The 19,700-nt window shown below is 36.5% G+C and overlaps 1 protein-coding gene across 3 annotated transcripts in view; it reads right to left on the bottom strand.

Annotated features, from left to right (window-relative positions):
• Positions 1-19,700, bottom strand: part of Naa35 (N-alpha-acetyltransferase 35) — a 34,031-nt gene that overhangs the window by 1,446 nt on the left and 12,885 nt on the right. Inside the window, exons 6-13 of one of the 3 annotated variants that reach the window (XM_069832354.1) lie at positions 18,882-19,068; positions 17,789-17,970; positions 13,696-13,887; positions 13,434-13,574; positions 12,623-12,679; positions 4,288-4,466; positions 3,982-4,186; positions 1,965-2,228 (exon numbers count right to left, since the gene is read on the bottom strand). In XM_069832354.1, the coding sequence (XP_069688455.1) occupies positions 1,965-2,228; positions 3,982-4,186; positions 4,288-4,466; positions 12,623-12,679; positions 13,434-13,574; positions 13,696-13,887; positions 17,789-17,970; positions 18,882-19,068 (1,407 nt within the window). The remainder of the gene's footprint in view (positions 1-1,964; positions 2,229-3,981; positions 4,187-4,287; positions 4,467-12,622; positions 12,680-13,433; positions 13,575-13,695; positions 13,888-17,788; positions 17,971-18,881; positions 19,069-19,700) is intronic. The other 2 variants (XM_069832355.1, XM_069832356.1) reach the window with 2 other exon arrangements.

Raw genomic sequence — 19,700 nt, 5'->3', positions numbered from 1 at the left:
GCTAAAGCATCCGCATTCTCGTTTCCCAGGATTCCACAATGGGATGGTATCCATTGGAATACAATTCTTTTATTGAAGAAAAGTAATGGACTGTGTCTTCAAATTTTTCTCTTTCTGGAGAAGATCTCAGCAATACACATTTCATAGATATCTTCTCTTGTGGATGAATAATCCAGGCTCTGAGATATTTAATAAAATTTCCCAGACATACTGAGTGAGAATTTTGTGAAATAAGAACCGGCTTCTAAGGATGCCAAAAGTTGCTTAATTGGATGAAGATTTGATGAAATGCCTTCCCCCCCCCCCCCTGGCATTCAATTTTTATATTAACCTTGATAACAATATGGAACAAAGAACATCTGCTTCAATGCATTAAACTGAAGAAAGAAGCACAGCAGTGCAGAAATTTGAGTGCTCTTTCCTGGGAGGCAAGAATAAAAATGGGTTAAATGATACCAAAAGCGACCATTGGAAAACAAACAATATGGAAGATGCTACTGCAGTTACGTCCTCAAATGGAAACATCTGGTAACCTTATCTTAAATGCAATGGGGGGAAAAATACGGGAAAGGAATTTTTCTCATGAAATTTCTGCCAATGTCCGGTGCCCATCCAGCATCATGATAAATTTCGGAAACTAAGTTAGGCCCGTAACACACTTGCAGAGTTTTCGCTAGCGAGAAATATGTTGCGAGAAAGAGGCGAAGAGCCTTCCTCCACACACTTGGTGAGTTCTCGCTATCACAGATCACACCTGGCTATGATCATCTATGCACTGCCTTCATGCAGAAAGCATTTATCTCATTATAGTAATGACTCGTTGGGGGAAATATTATAGGTTATGTATTTACGTATATTGTCGTACTTAAATATATAACCTGTTAGTATATTGTCGTACTTTACAAATTACGTACGAACACTATGTTGAATCTGAGTATTCAGATGATGAGGAAATGGAGTTACATGAACATATTTTGTTCATGAAAAGAAAAAGTAGGCCGAAAATTAAAGCCAGAAATATCTGAATCACATTGTATCTTAGGAAAATAAGGGCGAGTTTTGGACACTTGGTTTCGATTTGAATGATGTTATGTTTAGGCATTTCAGGTTCAATGGACCACCGTTTTTTTTTTTTTTGCTATTCATGATGTGATAGAGAATTCTTTGCTATATTCTGATTAAAATTATGTAAACTGGTAAGACATATAGATACATTATTTCAAATGTTTAATCAATACTATTAAATCTCATCAAAATAAAATATAGCCGTATTTATTTTCAGATAATCTGATATTTATATCCAGATTTCTTCTTTAAGTTTCGTGTTTTTATAGTTTCCATCCCATGTATCATGTAAATAGGCCCACAGGTGACATCGTACAAGTTCGATAAGTTTCTGACTGCAATTATCAGCCATCTTTCCTCATATTCAAATAAAAACAATACAATTTATCGCCACCTGTGATATCTTCTTCTACATTCAATCGTCATAAAGAGTATAAATGCCAAACATCTTTGATAAATGTGTCAGGAAAATTCGCTGAGCTACCGATTCCAGCGAGAAACTCGCACGAGGTTTTTGCCTCGAGCGAGAATCTCTTCCACTGTGTGGACGTCCATTTGAATCCATGTTATCAATTTTTTAATTTTCTCGCAACACATTTCTCGCTAGCGAAAACTCTGCAAGTGTGTTACGGGCCTAAGGTAGTGAAATCCAGTTTCAAAAATCAGCTATAACAGCTGGGATCATTAGTTGGATGGGATGAACATTCACCTCTGCTGAGGCATGTGGACATGAAGCCAGCAGCAGTTGGTCGGTTTTGACCCTTCATGGGCTGTCTTGCCACAGATTAAATTAAAAATACCAATGGGAAAACAAAATTAAAGTCTTGTCAAGGATTTCCTGTAATCTAATAGATGTTTACTTATACACAGCTTGAAAATTCTGTACGAGATCTACTCACTTCTTGATCTGGTGTTGTTATAGTTTCTAGTAAGGACCTGGCTTTATGAAAATGCTGGCAGCCACCAAGGTACAAGCTGGCACTGCTAGGTGGTTGTTCATACCGCAGCAAAGACGTCATGTCCCGAAATTCTGCATACTGCATTGGAGGGGGTGTCAACAAACTTGCAAATGGTGCAAACCGGTGTTCATACCGAACCTGCTCATTGTCGAACTCTGTGTGAGGCAACTTAATCTTGCCATCCAGTCGGAAGCCTACCATTGCCTGAATAACACAGAAGAGGACAAAGATTTCTTGTTTACTCAGAACATACCTTCACACGGCATATTTCGTATGATTTTATTTTATATATAGTTTTGTTTCTCCTCCCTCCCTACAATACAAATCCAATGAGTCCCAGAAAATGCTCCCATTGTTTCTGTTGGCTAACCAATGGCAGGTCTCTCCTTCCACCCCTGGTTACTTGCATTCGCAAACTCCCAGCACTTCAGTGAATTAAAACTTATGCACTGTTATTATATTATTAACATTTGGTACTCACTCTCCTTAGAGTAGCTGCTGGAAGTGTTGTCCATCTTATGTGATGCATAATTCACATCACATCATTCACAGAACTTGTTTCATTAAACCTGTTCACTAAATTTTGTATTATTTTACTACATGGAACTGAAAACCAGGAAATTTATGTCTAAAGTTTTCCCTTGTTCTGACACATATATATATTTTTTCCTTATGTTACTTACTTACAAATGGCTTTTAGGGAACCTAGAAGTTCATTGCTGCCCTCCCATACGCCCTCAAATTGGTCCCTATTCTGAGCAAGATTAATCCAGTCCCTAGCATCATATCCCACCTCCCTCAAATCCATTTTAATATTATCGTCCCATCTATGTCTCAGCCTTCCCAAAGGTCTTTTTCCCTCAGGTCTTCTAACACACTATATGCATTTCTGGATTCACTCATACATGTTGCATGCTCTGCTCATCTCAAACGTCTGGATTTAATGTTCCTAATTATGTTAGGTGAAGAATTTTATGTTGGGGTTTCGTAACAAACTCTTTTTTACCGTGATGTGTTGTTAGCCCTTCGCCCAATCCCCAAATTGGAGGACCACCCTTTTCCATATTTTCAAAACTGGACATTGTTTTATGACTTACCACTGAACAAATATTCTCACGATTTTGTCTCCCCTTATCTGCATGACTGGTGAATCCCCTAATCCTCATTTCATCACTCCTGACTGATGTTTATGTTATCCTTCAGGCATCAGCTCTTTTTTGTACATACCAAGAGAGGGAATGACTTGACAGCTGGCAAGAAAGGCACACAGTGACTCAGATAAGAGCAGGTGCAGTTTGTTATGTTATGTTGTGTTCTGAAATGATTACATATTCAGTGCGTGAACATGTACACATTTTGACAATGTATATATGGGAAAAGAAAGTATGTGGTAGAACAAGGGAAAGTTTTAGACATAAATTCCCCTGGCTGCTCAATTCCGTGTAAGGAAATTATACTAAATTTAGTAAACAGGTTCTGTGAAAGGTGTGAATTATGTATCACACAAGTTGGGCAACACTTTCCAGCAGCAACTGTGAGCAGGGTGAGTACCAAATGTTATTAATATAATACAGAAGTTTTAATCTGGCGCAGTGCCGTGAGTTTACATGAATTTCATTGTCTTGTTAGTGAAGTCTGAAGTCTCTGTTCATGTTCAGGGCTAGTTGCTCCTAATTTACATACGTGTATTAAAATGTTGATTCATACTAATTTTGATTAATCATAATCTGAAACTATATAAAATATCTTAATAGAATTCTAACTAGTTTTCCTTGCGCTGCATAAATGTGTATCCTAAGCTTAATAACATTATATAAATACTCTACTTAGACACAATTAAATTTATAAAAGTCTGCAATTCACTGTCTTTAACAGCCAAGTGCTTTTAAGAAATTTAAGTGACTTTATAAAGAATATAATAAAAATTCTGCATTGTGACTTAAATTAAGGCAGTAACCTTATAGAATCCACCACACAGGTTCTGTAATGCTTGGTGCATAGCAATCTCTTTTCCATATGGTCTTGTCTTCTTCTTTTTTGCTTTATTTTTCTTTGCTCCACGACCTTTATGACTGTCTGCCATTGCTTCCTGCTCCAACAAAAAGCTGTCTGCTCTTGACAAAGCAGACACGAGCCAGCCATACAGGAATTCATACAGGTACCTAAACAAATTTATGGTTACATAGGCGTCGTCGCTCTTAAGAATATGAAAATTCATACTTTACAATAATTTCCTATACATTAAAGTTCAGATCGAACTTACCAGAATATGTAATGATATTCATGCATGCTGTAGAGCTCCAGTTCAAACCCAGACAACAGATACATTATCATTATTCTAAGTGTGTGGTACAATATCCATGTACCAAAACAAGCCAGATGTGGTCGGGGGGAATCTGATTTAAGAGAAAGATTGTGCAAATATGCATCAACGCGTTCTGCCTGTAATTACAACAAACACATTATATTAAACAATCTGAACGTATATAAATATCAGATGACAATTATATTTTCATTAATTAATTAAATTCATTCATTCATTGTTAGACTCAAGCTGAGTCTGTTCTAGCCATGTGTGTGCGCATGCGTGATTTCCCAATTTGTCGGTATTACACACCTCGAAAATATTACAGTCTGATCCATTTGAGAAGACATAAAATAAAATGATTATAAAATTTATAATGGGGGTGCTGTAGAATTAATTTCAGTTCCAATGTGATATTGAAGCATGGAAGTTTTGTATCATCATTGTCGTTGTTGTCTAGTGCCTTGCATTTGGCAATGAAGCCATTAGCAGTCGTGCTTTCCAATACTTTTGAACTGTAGTTTCTTCTGATCTTAATGCTTCACAGGTCTGCAAGTGGTCTTCATTCATTTCTGCTGGATTGTTACACAGGACACATATGGGTGAAGCTGAGATACCTATTCTGTAGAGATGACTTGCTAGACAGTCATGATTTGTCAATAGTCTGAAGGCTGCAACTGCTGTTTTCCTTGGTCTCTGGGGGATTATATCTGGGTTGGAAAGTAGTGTAATCCATTTTTTGTCTTTAGCATTTGATTCTATTTCTTGTAGGTATGAATGAGAAAATTTTGTAGTGATCAAGCGTTTTATTTAGGAATATGAGAAATTAAATTTAGACTTTTGTTTTATTGTTGTGCCTTTCTTGGCAAGTGTGTCTGCGGTTTCATTCCTCATGACTCCACAGTGTGCTGGAATCCATTGGAGATGGACAATCTTATTAACTTTTTGGAGTTGTGTTAACATTTTGTAGCATTCTCTTATTTTTGTTGACTTCTTTGTAGCATTTGAACATATTCCCAACAACAGCACAACAGCGTCCCTCAGCGGCACATGAGGGAAAGGTCGGTGGATCTAAATAACAGCTATTTAGTCCTCCCGGCTAGGTCTGAAGGACCCGTTGACCAACGACAGGTGCGGTCCCCCTTGCATAATGGGGGTTTACGTCGGGTGATGTAACTGCCACATTGTAAAAACTGGTGCCCGTTAAGAAAACAGTTACATGAAAGCCACAACATACATGAGTATGAGTCCTAAAGATAAATATTCCGGAGTTAAAACTGTCCCCCAATCGGATCTCCGGGTGGGGACATCTTTAGGTAAATCTCATCATACCAATTCCAATACTTTAAAACTGTATCATCATTGTTACCGCATAAGAAACAAAAGAAGTTACTCAGCAACGACCGAATAAACAAAATGACGTTTACTGCACAACAACGAGCGAATATGAGGGGTTCACAACCAGAGTGGACCAAGTCCATCTGGAACAGTTCTGAGATATTGAGTCTTAAAGTTCCTGGCTCACGCTTAGCAACCTTCACCTTCCATAGGAAATGCTGCCCTCTGTGGAGTAACAAATGAGTTATGGACTTGGTTTGTTATGGCGATGAATAAATCTAAGTTTCTTCATCCGAGATTGTATTAATCCACAAACTGATCACTGGTAGACTTGGTCCACTCTGGTTGTGAGCCCCTCATATATCTTCCATATCAGTGGGCACGTGAATACCCATAATGCAATCATATGAGGACGCGAAAATCCGCATGTCTCATATGAACTGGAACGGGCTAGTCCTGAAGTTAATGTTCGCTGCAATCTGTTGGGGCTGTTTATCTTCACAGAGGAAACAGTTCGCTCAGGATCATACCTGGACATGTTGAAAAACTTTTTCGAACACAACTGCAACAGGAAAACAACAAAACATCGTGTTCCAACAGGATGGTCCACGACCTCATTGGCCAACATATGTTCGTGATTATCTGGAGGACACATATGGTAACAACTGGTGTGGTCGAGAAGGCCAATTATGTGGCCTCCAAATTACCCAGATCTGACACCACCCGATTTCTTTCTCTGGGGTTTTGTGAAGAATAATATGCACAGCAACCTAGTGATATTTATGATCTCAGAGCAAAGATTTTCTCAGCTTTTGAGAAAGTTACCCCTGAGATGTTAGGCCACACATGGAAGAATTAGCCTCAATATATGAACTGTGTCGTGTTCGCAATGGTGGTCATGTTGAAGTCTAATTTGGACAAAACTCCCATTCTTCTAGAATCCATGTACAAATTATTTAACAATAAATACCACAGTTCTAATTTTATCAGGTTTTTATTTTATGTCTTCCCAAATGGATCATCCATTATTATTATTATTATTATTATTATTATTATTATTAGAAAAACACTATTCAAAAGGTTGCTATCGAAGCTTTAATTGAATAATCTCTGTTGTCAGTTTTTCTTAATTTCTTTCTTTTATACCTAAAACTACAGCACTGTAAAAAGCCCTATAATAGCAGAGCTATAGTATTAGTACTATTATTATTATTATTATTATTATTATTATTATTATTATAAAAATTAATTTATATGCTTTTATAGGGTCTGAAGAAATAAACGCATAAGTGACAAAAACGTGTAACTAAGTGGCATTTAATAACATCTGAAATAGCATTAGAAGCCTATATGAAGGGTCCATGGAAAGAACATGCTAAGTCACTTTTTGTTGAATTTTGTTATTTGGTCCCATCTGCTAGCTCATAAAGTGAATTATCTTTCTAATAAATCAGAATGGTAAAAAACGTGAATTATAACACGGTAAATTAAACTAAATCAGATGTAAATTCATAATGACATAAGTATATTAAAGTTAAGAAATGTTCCCCTGAAAAATTTAAAAAACGTGACAGTGTGTGCTTTCCCTGAACCCTTCATATGGAAAGAACGAGTTAGTCAATTCAGTAAAATTTTCGCAAGAACGTGTGTGTGTGTCTCCCCACTTCACTTGCGTGATTCGGGTTCCGCATACTGCAGATAGATGGCAGGACTGTGACCCATTTTCAAGTTGCACACCACTCCGGCGGGTCATGTTATGCATGATGTGTATCTGTGAAGAATTAGCTATGTCGTGTATTAGAGTGTGTGTATGCGTAGTGTAGGGAATGGGTGAGGAAGGGAGAAGGGGAAACCCGGTGCCGGCACGTAGCCTACTCCTGTCGAATTAGCACCAAGGGGGCCAGCAAGCTTAACGTCCCCATCCGACGGACGAATCACTATCAACAGTGACATATGCCTTCTCTTCATATGCACTGCGGAGAGATTTGGGATTTAGCCCAGGCATATTGGTGCACAATTTAGTGATTAGAAGTTGTGCACCGCCATCTCTCCTAGTCCCGAGGTAGAAATTGTACATGAAAATTTCTGACCCCACCAGGAATCGAACCCAGACATGCTACCACAGAGCTAACTCGGAGACTCCTGAAAAAATGTAAGATTATTTGTATGAAATCTTAGCTGCTTAAAGCCAAAGCTAGCTGATAACTTACATTTCATACTCAATCCAGAAAATTTTTGGAATTTGACTTACCTTGTTCTTCCCAGGTGATCTTCATTTAATAACATGTGATTATTTAAAAAAAAAATAGAGAGAGAGAGAGAGAGAGAATCATTTTTGACTACTTACGCCAGGAATAAATCATGCTCTCACTAAACTGTTCCCTAATTTGTTGAGTACATCATGATGTATTACGAAATGTTTTAATGTTGCTAAAGCAGTACCAGCATCATTAAAAAACACAAAATTGCTGCAGGCAAGCATGGCCAGCTTCAAATTTCCACATCTTAACAATGAACATGTACTGTATTTTTGTGTTCTTATATTTTCACGCCAAACCTAATTTCAAGAAAACTGATTTAGAATGTATAAATAATGTTTTGTATCTCCTAGGGTTTAAAATACAATTGTAGATCATATAAGTATAAAACACGAATAAATGAAAAACTTATTTCCGAAATAAATTAACATGGAAAGTATACGAATTTTGCCGGGATCTCAGGGAAAAAAAAGGAAAGAAGAAGTAGTATGAAATGTGTGGGAGGACGATGGAGGATGGTATCAACCCCACAACTAGGTACATGAGTCTACATGATGAAGAAGTGTGAAATGTATAAAAGAAGTTTTACTGCATTTCTATAGTAAAGGCTGGTTCACAATAAACCGGAAACGAGAATTGGAACGAAAACGAAAACGGTAAAATTGTTAAAATGTGCACATTTAAATGTGAGCATTCACAATTAACGAAAAGCTTGCCTGAGCTGGGGATCGGGAACGGAGAGTTGGCCAAGTTTCAACTTTAGCGTTCACGTTTCCGATCACAGCCCACTAGATTCATTCTATTGCCATCTAAAAGCTATTTTGTCGTCATATATTTTGTAGCAAGAAGACCGTGACATAACCTATGCATTATTTTGTTCTGTGCTGTGCATCATAGAGCAAATTTTATTTGATGAGATTCTAATATTGAGTGTTGAGGAAAATCCCCACATTTACGATAAGTGGCGCGCCTCGTATAAAGATGATAAAATGAAGGAGAATACGTGGCTTTCAATAGCTGCGTCTTTGAACATCGATCGTAAGTGAATCATATTTTATTACTGTATTGGTTGTATTATACACTACATATTCATGCTTCAATTCAATAACTACTGTTGTGTTCATTTTTGTTCTATTACAAGTGTTTCTTCTCTAATTGTTTTATGTTATGGTAGACTTAAAATAGGTTGTGATAATAAAGATGCATGGGCATATTTATAGTACCATACCTAATGAAATGTTTCAGTTGAAATTTCGAAGCTGGTTAACCTGTGTTTATGTTGGCTGCCTTGTACTCATGAGAGAACGCCATTGGTCAGTTATACACAAATAACATCAGAATGCGTAATATCGACTTTACATATCATTATTGACATGCATATCGATATGCATAATCGTCTACGTTCTCGGTTTATTGTGAATCAGAAATTTTCATATTCACGCCCTCTGCTTCTCGTTTTCATTCTGGTTCTCGTTCCCAGTTTATTGTGAACCAGCCTTAAGAAATGGAAGTGGTCAGAATGAAAGTGGTGCAAGTCCAAAAATTAAACATTTGCTAATTAATGTTCAATAGATACAACTGTGTAAGATCTTTCTAAATGAATAATAAAATTAATATATTATTTAATGGTTTGGCAATATATGGTAGCACTTTACCAGAACACTGAAACAGATTGCCATTTTTTCAGAAGACAAATAGAGGTGGGGTGTGACAATGTTTTGCCGTCACAGCTCCGGAAAAATTGCTGTGATAGATAATAGCGATTTTGTCACAGTGTGATTTTTGTGTTCGGATGATTCTTGGTAATAGCGAATGTTGTAATGCCCTGGCATTTACAATCATTCTTTAAAGATGATGGCAGGCAAGTAATGTCGTCCGTCGTAATGTAGAAGTTTATTGTTGATGCAAATCACAGCTTGTCTGGTTTTTCAAGTCTTCAATTCGCGGTCATTTTACAAAATTACGGAATATAGTTCTTTGCAAGGGGCATGTATATCGGAACAAAACCGGAATGAATTCCAACATTACAATCAAACGGTATAGTACAGCCCTTAATGTTGCAAACAGAAATCTTCATTTTGAGACCCAAACCATTACTTCTAACTGGTGGAAAGTGACGTGTTCAGTCTTTTCTTTCACATATTTCATAACATTCGATTATCTGAGATTTTATAGAAATCAGTAATGAGTATTAAAGTCTTCTAAATTAATTAATTAATCATGTTTTTATTGAATATCACTGGCTTCTGTCTAATTGTCAGTTTATATTAAATGCGTTTTTTTTCTCTCTTTTTCTATTTCTTCTTTTTTTGCTCTTATGTGTTATTTATTAGTTTGAATTAAGTTACTTACTGTATTTAGTAAACTGTCCTTCTAAATTTTGTTATATTATTGGCTAAGACCACACCGTACACGAGTCTGGCTCTTACGGTAGTGGCTAGAAACATTTTTGTTTTATAATTTTAATTTGTACTCACTAGCTAGCTAGTTAAATAAATTGTCTGTAGCAATATAGACTATATAACTTAGCAATACAGTAAAACCTCGGTAAGACGCGCCCGCTTATTACGCTATCCCGTGTAATATGCTTTTTTGTCCGGTCCCTGCACATTTCACATATAACGCCTTTATAAAATACCCTGTTTGTTGTGCTCAAGTTCCACATAATATGCTATTTTTGTGGAATATTTTCGATGTAATTTTCAACAATGTACTGTAACAACAATGAAACATTTTGGCCATTGAACTCGCTGGTGCTATTAACGTGAAAAGTACTGGTATTCGACCCTTTACCTGCGCATTTAAACCTTCATACTGTACAATACCTCACCCTCTTGTTACGCTCTCTTATTCGACCCTTTACCTGCGCATTTAAACCTTCATACTGTACAATACCCCACCCTCTTGTTACGCTCTCTTATTCGATTCTTTACCTGCGCGCTTAAAGCCTACATACAGTTACAATACCTCACCCTCTTGCTAACCCTCTCTCTCAAACAATGTTCCTCAGTCGGTCATAATAAAATTCTGGAAATTTTTGCTGGTCAGTTTGTTGTCCTTAGTGTATTGAAGTGTCTGTGAGTGTGATTACAATGAGTGTTAAACGAAAAGTGCTTTCTGTGTCGGAAAAATTGGAAATCTTATGTAAGTATGATGGGAACAGTACTCTTAATCAGAAACAACTCTCTGATTCATTAGGAATCACATCATCGATGTTAAGGACAATAATAAAAAATCGCCACTCAATCACTGCAGCTGCAACATCCGTATGATGTAAGTGCAGGAGAGCAAAGTGTGGTAAACATGAGGACTTTGCGAACACGCACACGGCAAACAGCTATAAATGACTTTTTTTCGAAAGAATTAAGTACAGTACATACAGTATTGCAAATGTCTTTGATGTAATTACAGTACAGTAATTACATAATGGAGTAATACCACAGTCTAGTATATACAGTCATGAAACTTGAGTTCTGAGGGTACTAGGAACAATAGACTTTGCCAGTACTATTTCGCATTGTCTGTAATCAGGCAATATTAGCGATCCTATTGGTTAGCAACTATCTATGGATGCATATTTACTATGTATTGAGCTTCGTGACTGTGTATACTAGACTGTGGTAATACTGTATTACCTTTCATGAATAATGTATTCCAATAAAGAAAAATGCTAACAGATACTGTATATAAGTCAAAATTAGTATACCCGCCTAATATGTGGTCCCAGTTAATACGCGGTTTACATGTGGTCCCTTGAACAGCATCTTATCGGGGTTTTATTGTATATTTAATCAAAACATTTCAATGTTTCGCATCACGAGCTGACAGTTTATTATCACTCCTCTGGGAATTGAATTGATATACTGCTGTCATGTCTTTTATAAACAATAGTGATTAGGGGGCGAGTATACTAGAAACAGACCACACTCTGGCTGTGTGTCCTAAGAATGTTTATGAAGGTGAGTTATTCGTGGAAGAATATAGACGATAGTGAGTGATTCAGTATCAAAGAGTTGCCTCGTTAACTTCTAGAGTGGGATGATAATTACTCGTAATTAGATCCCAGATATGTCGTCCTACAAGTTAATGTTCCGACTTGCAATTGTCATACACGTACATCAGTCGCCATACCTATGAATCACGTATCGATCTGAGATGGCGATTTCTCGGAGCGATTTTGAAAACCTATCTCAGTCTTCAAATCACACCCGATCACTACAGACGAGTGAAGCAAGTCCACCTCACTTAGCATCCTGTGCTATTCACTTTGCGGTTTATTCTTTTGTTCAGTAATTTTTCTTTGTTAAGTTTATTTAGGTCTATACATACTTTAACATCTGTGGTGATACTGCGTGTTCAGGATCTGTAGGTATACCTGCAGGCCGTTTTTACTATTGCTGAGTTCCTGTTTCTATTGTGTGTTTTAGATGGCTTGTGTTCATGTAACTGATTATAGATTTTGAGTAATGTTTATGATATTGGTGATTGAGGCGGTGATGAATGATGGTATGTAAATTTATAATCTGGCATTTGTCTTTGTGACTGAGGAAACCATGAAAAACCCCAATCAAATTGGTTTGAACCAGGGACCTCCTGAGTGCGAGTCTCAAATGCTACCATCTGAGTCAACTCACTCAGTTAATTCATGTTATTTTCATTTGTGCGATGAATTGAAAAATTATTTGAATCAAACTAACTGGGTTCTGAAGACTTGCCGGTACCTTACTCAACCGGAAGCAAAAGAGATACTTAAACTGAAAAGAAAAAAAAAACAATTCAAATAATTAGTTATGTATTAGTTACATTATGGTTATGTAACAACTGTGTTTCACTTTGTTTTAAGTAACTCCTCAAGTGATAAACAGTTGTTGTTGTTGTTATATGTGCAGATTATAATATTATTATTAATCAAACATCATGCAAAAGTAACTTATGAAAACAGAATAGAATATAAACTTATTATGTTTTTTTCAGGACATTATTGTAATTATTTATAATTAATACAGATAGAGAATTGTTAAAACTGTGTAACAAGTAAACGTCATAAGCAAGTGATTATTTCAATGTAGATTGACAATATTGCCATGTGAAATATTTCAACATTTTCAGCAGACAAATGAAGCAAGTCCATGGCTTATTTCTCATTATTTAATTCCAGCCATAAATTTTGTTTCAGGTATTTATATTCTTATGGTATAAGTAACAGGATATTTTATGTTTATGAATAAATGTAGATTGAATGAAAAATTGTGCTACTGACTTTTGTATTTCACTTTTTCTAAAACAATGAATATGTCACTAGCAGTTTCTGTGGACTTGCACCACTTGTATTCTGAGCCTTAAGAAAAAGCTCATTTGTTCAAAATTAGTTTCCTAAACTCTGTAGGCAGACCTATGACTTAATGTACATAGTTACTGAGTCATCACACAGAAGTCTATATTCAAATTACAACAATATTGTCATCTTAAAATATTCACCAATACATGAAAATGATTTTAATAACTAACCTCGTCTTGCAGTGTTGCAAAGTCTTCTAATAGATGAGCCAATTTGTCCCTCTGTCTTGCTCTATTATGTCCACATAATTGCACCAGATTACCAAATGGACGAACACAATGACTGAGAAAAGATTCAACATATTCTTTGGCCTGAAAAATTAATTTTATCAATAATGATTTTAAAAACATTACACAGAAATAAACGAGACAAAATTACTGGAATCAATCGTATTATGAAAATAGCTTGTGGGTACGAAATTGGTCTTCATACCTGTTGATTGTTCAGCAATGTTGACTTAGGCATGAGAGCTGGTGGGAATATGAAGTTTTTGGCTGCATCTCTCAATACATCCACAAAATTGAGTGTGCCAAAAACTCTATTACACTGCGGGAGATACAGCAGCTGGAGTATGGAGCGAGACAGAATGCAAGGTCCATGTCTACTGAAGTCAATGAAGAAATCCTGAGACATCAATATGAGAAGATGATGTATAAATTAGGATTAACTTAAGTGTAAATTCTTTTTCATACTGCTTTAAAACAGTTGTGTACTATTCAGTGTCATATTTTATCCCAAAACTTTACCTTCCAACTTTTGCTGTGCTTGCCTTTAGACCTAGATTCAAATCTGGCTGAGGGCTATGGATTTTTAAGGATGACATAAATTCTTGAATAGGTTAGTTAAAATTAAGATATATAAAACAATGCTGAAACCAATGCTTGGGAGAGGAAGATACTAAGGAAAGAACAAGAAATAGCTAGGAGAATTAGAACTAATCAGAAATTATGAGATTTATATAGAGAGATCAGATGAGGTCTGGGCAGGAGCGGCGGGATTTTCACTGTGCACTGCTGACGCACTTACGGTGGGGAATGGACAGTGTAGAGTCGTGGTGATACAACCATACAAGTTTCCATAACTATTTTAAAAAGTGGAGTTTATGAAACTGGCCACCTTCGCTGTCCACACACTTTTGACACCTTTTTATGAAATGTCATCTGAGAAAAATATTAAATGTGGGTCCTATTAGTCCTTAGTCCGCTATGAATATTATTCTGCATCCACTCACAAAATGTATGCCTATGGCAGGATCACCCAGTTGAAGAGCACGTATCTTAGTTATTTTATACAGCTGCAATTTAAATAATTTAGTAGCTTTTTGCACAAAGCCATAAGAAATTCGTACTTCTTGTGAAAGGCACTTAAGTGATTTTCTTGGATCCTGTTCTAATCGATGACCAGTGTCATCTAATGATTCTTCTTTGAGAACCCTACACTGTCTGTTTTGTTTCTTAAGCTGAATACTTCCCGTTGCCTGAAATTTATTATACTGTAAAGATTATGGATTGTTGTATGTGATGGAATTTTTACACCTGGGAATCGTGTTTCAAACTGTCTTCGTACTTGGCTGGCAGATTGGGTTAACACATATGAATCATAAATAAAGATTATGGATTGTTGTACGTGATGGAATTTTTACACCTGGGAATCGTGTTTCAAACTGTCTTCGTACTTGGCTGGCAGATTGGGTTAACACATATGAATCATAAATAAAGATTATGGATTGTTGTACGTGATGGAATTTTTACACCTGGGAATCGTGTTTCAAACTGTCTTCGTACTTGGCTGGCAGATTGGGTTAACACATATGAATCATAAATAAAGATTATGGATTGTTGTATGTGATGGAATTTTTACACCTGGGAATCGTGTTTCAAACTGTCTTCGTACTTGGCTGGCAGATTGGGTTAACACATATGAATCATAAATAAAGATTATGGATTGTTGTACGTGATGGAATTTTTACACCTGGGAATCGTGTTTCAAACTGTCTTCGTACTTGGCTGGCAGACTGGGTTAACACATATGAATCATAAATAAAGATTATGGATTGTTGTACGTGATGGAATTTTTACACCTGGGAATCGTGTTTCAAACCGTCTTCGTACATGGCTGGCAGACTGGGTTAACACATATGAATCATAAATAAAGATTATGGATTGTTGTACGTGATGGAATTTTTACACCTGGGAATCGTGTTTCAAACTGTCTTCGTACTTGGCTGGCAGACTGGGTTAACACATATGAATCATAAATAAAGATTATGGATTGTTGTACGTGATGGAATTTTTACACCTGGGAATCGTGTTTCAAACTGTCTTCGTACTTGGCTGGCAGATTGGGTTAACACATATGAATCATAAATAAAGATTATGGATTGTTGTACGTGATGGAATTTTTACACCTGGGAATTGTGTTTCAAACCGTCTTCGTACTTGGCTGGCAGATTGGGTTAACACATATGAATCATAAATAAAGATTATGGATTGTTGTACGTGATGGAATTTTTACACCTGGGAATCGTGTTTCAAACCGTCTTCGTACTTGGCTGGCAGATTGGGTTAACACATACGAATCATAAATAAAGATTATGGATTGTTGTACGTGATGGAATTTTTACACCTGGGAATCGTGTTTCAAACTGTCTTCGTACTTGGCTGGCAGATTGGGTTAACACATATGAATCATAAATAAAGATTATGGAATGTTGTACGTGATGGAATTTTTACACCTGGGAATCGTGTTTCAAACTGTCTTCGTACTTGGCTGGCAGACTGGGTTAACACATATGAATCATAAATAAAGATTATGGATTGTTGTACGTGATGGAATTTTTACACCTGGGAATCGTGTTTCAAACTGTCTTTGTACTTGGCTGGCAGACTGGGTTAACACATATGAATCATAAATAAAGATTATGGAATGTTGTACGTGATGGAATTTTTACACCTGGGAATCGTGTTTCAAACTGTCTTCGTACTTGGCTGGCAGACTGGGTTAACACATATGAATCATAAATACGTATATACACGTTGTTTAGTAGTAAATATATGATTAGTCATTATACAGTTTAGAAAACACCGTATAATACACTAATATGTAGCATGTCACTCGCCAGTCACTTGGAGACTGATTCATAACCTTCACATGAGCCAGAATAAACATGTGCTTGCTTGCATCATCGCCTCTACCAGTCCACCGTTCCCCGCCGCGAGTGTGTCAGCAGCACACAGTGAAAACTCCGTCACTCCTGTCCTGTCATTTGTATTGTATTAGAAGAAGAAGAAGAAGAAGAAGAAGAAGAAGAAGAAGAAGAAGAAGAAGAAGAAGAAGAAGAAGAAGAAGAAGAAGAAGAAGAAGGGATTGGGCAGGACATGTATTAATGAATCAGTGAAGAACAACAAGAAGAGTTTTAGAAGGGAAACCTGAAGGAAAAAGAAAAGTTGGAAGACAAAAGTTAAAGTGGTTGGACAAAGTCGAAGAAGATCTAAGACATGAATATTAAAAGATGGCGACAGAAGGCTTTGGATAGAACAGACTGAGCAGTTGTATTAAAGGAAGCCAAAGTTCTTATAGGACCATAGAGTTAGTGAATGAATGAGTGATAGAAATCTTTAACATGGCTTGATTTAGAATAAAAATAAAGCTTGAGTTGCGTGTCTTATTTTATGACGTAAAAGAACCCTATTCTTGGACGAGAGGGATCCAAGCAAAGTTTATTGGTCACGTCAAAATTAGCCTCTATTAGTCATCGTACTAGTATATCATTTTGTGATGGAAGTTGTCATAGCTTACAAATATCTATTCCACAAAAGTTTGGTGCAATAATTCTGTGATTCGCCAGTGCAAAAACCCTGTAACCCTCAAAAAGTTAGGTAATGTTATTAATATGGATCTAACCTTTTTTTCATACCTCTTATTGTCAGTATCCACATGAGAGATAGAAAAGATATGACAACATACTGCATTATCATTGTGTACAATGCTTACAACTTGTTACTTTGATGATAGTGTAATTTCTAAAAATTTGTGGCCACCCAGATCACCTGACTTAACGTCATCAGATTATTTCTTGAAGGATTGTCTTAAAAATAGAGTTTATAAGAATCGACCACGAACAATCGACGATTTGAAGAACAATATAATTACCGAAACCAACGGAATTAACGAGAAAATGTTGCAGAGAACTGCAAGAGACATGGAGCAACAGCTATGGGTGTGTGTACAAGAAGGAGGTCACTTTGAACATGTACTGTGAAGGTAAGCAATTTTCCCAAAGCTACTTCACATTTAGAGAGCAGTTGCACCTTCGTAACTTCTATCAAACAGAAATAGGAGGATTTAAAAAATCACCAGTTTTATATGAATCACCCTGTATATCCCATGTCAAGCAAAGGTTTATATGGTGCACTACCTGTTACAGACAGTAATATTTATTCCTTTTTTAGTAGAATAGATGCTTTAGGAAATGCAGAATATTGTCAGTAATATTGATTTACTTTCATTTCTCTGCCACACTTACCAGTGCACTGTGAAAGGAAGTGTGAGTGGTAATTTTACACACCACTTTTAATCTGTTCAAGAGCTCTTCAAAGTATTCTAGTGCTTCAACACGTGATTTAATCTTTGTATATCGAGGAAATGTGGGTGGTAACAATCTCTGGTTTACAAGTGGATCAAATCCCATTATTGTAGGATGGTCAGCTGAAAAAGAATAATACATATTCAAAAGCAATACATCTTAAATACAGTGGTGCTATGTGTTCAAATAGTTGCCATGTTTGCCACCAGATCCTTTGTTCGCAGATTTAAACTCAGCCGAGATAATTTAACTTGTGATAAAATTCTTGTTGTGAGTTTTCTCAGAAAAGACATAAATCAGAGGATCCCATGTCGTGGGTTTACAGCATATGAAAGAATTTCGTCCCTGAGCAAGGATGATTCTGACAAAATTTAGACTTTTTTTAGCGTAATTTATTTATAGTCTAACTTCTAGTTCATACCGTGACTGTCTGTAGTTTACTATAGTTTACTATTGGAATTGGGAATGTTTGTTGCTGTTGTACTCTATTATTTCGTGGTAATTGGAGTCCATACCAGTATTCGTCTTAATGTAACTGAAAATCAATTATATTCAATCAGGAAAAACCACAGAAATACCTCGACTAGACTGGTCAACACTGGGAATCAAACCCAGAACCTCCCAAATGCGAGTCCATGCATTACCACTGAGCAATCTTGCTTGGTATATTTTTCTTGTCCACATCAAAATAATTTTATTAACACTTTCTTATCTATCATGCCATCATAGCAGATAAAAAAAAATACGTATTATAGTTGCTCCTACCTTTTCAGGATAGCAGAGACCAGGTCAGACTTAACCAACCATATCTAGAGGTGTAACCAAACATCAACATTTCAAATACAGATATAAGGATGCTGATGGCGTCGTAAGTAATCTAGCAACTTCATTTTTTACTGCACTATACAAAAATTATAACTGTAAAACGCCAAAATATTAAAATTTTGGATATATACAAATAATTACTGGGTCAGTTATCAATTATTTGAAAATGTAATTAACGGTGAAATAATATTTTATTGGGTACACTCACATTCTGTCTCTGGTTGGAGGCCTCTTCCTACAGTTTTCTGCATGGTAGCCAACAATTCTGAGCAACTAGCCAAAAGTCTGTGACAGTCACTCAAACCAGGTTGTTCACGACGGCCAAGACAGACCAGTGCTTGATAAAATAATCTCATAAACTTGATGCGTGAGTATAGTGCCACCAGATCTTCATGCTGTATCGAAAGAAACATTTTCAGACATTTATTTGCCTATAGCAATTTGAAAGGTCGTTTGTACACTATGTAATGAAGCACAGGGAAGGAAAAGGGGCAAAACAACAGTTTTTTGAACCCGGATCCACTTGTTTCATGGTCAGGTATGCTGACTCTTAATCCACAGTGGTGGACTCTGAAGAATGTTAAAAGTAGACTATTATTATGATACTGATGAAAATATGTCAAGTATTTTTACCGAAATTCATCATCATCATCATCACCATCACCATCATCCAAACAAGTATAAAGGTACGGTCACACATCGCTACTTTTGCAGCGCAACGTTTGTACTGCAGCTGCAAAAGTTGCGTGTCGTGTTCACACGTAAGCCAAAAGTAGCGTGTTGCACGCTACTTTTCGTGCTGCGCAACCCGAGTGCTGCAAAAGTTGCAACTGGAGGTTGCGAGTCTGTTCACACACAAGGCGCTACTTTTGCAGCCGCAGTCATGCTGCAGGTTCCCATCTCCGTGTTGACTTCTCAATATACATTTTGTGGTTATGTTCGCATTATTAAGAAACTCATGCGAAAGCTTACTTATCTATTATTTGCTTTTCTGTCGTATCTAGTATTCAGAAATTGACATTATTTT

The sequence above is a fragment of the Periplaneta americana genome, chromosome 8 (assembly GCF_040183065.1).
Source record: "Periplaneta americana isolate PAMFEO1 chromosome 8, P.americana_PAMFEO1_priV1, whole genome shotgun sequence".
NCBI lineage: Eukaryota > Metazoa > Arthropoda > Insecta > Blattodea > Blattidae > Periplaneta > Periplaneta americana.
Note: the sequence above shows the minus strand (reverse complement) of the source record. Positions and strands in the feature narration are given on the sequence as shown.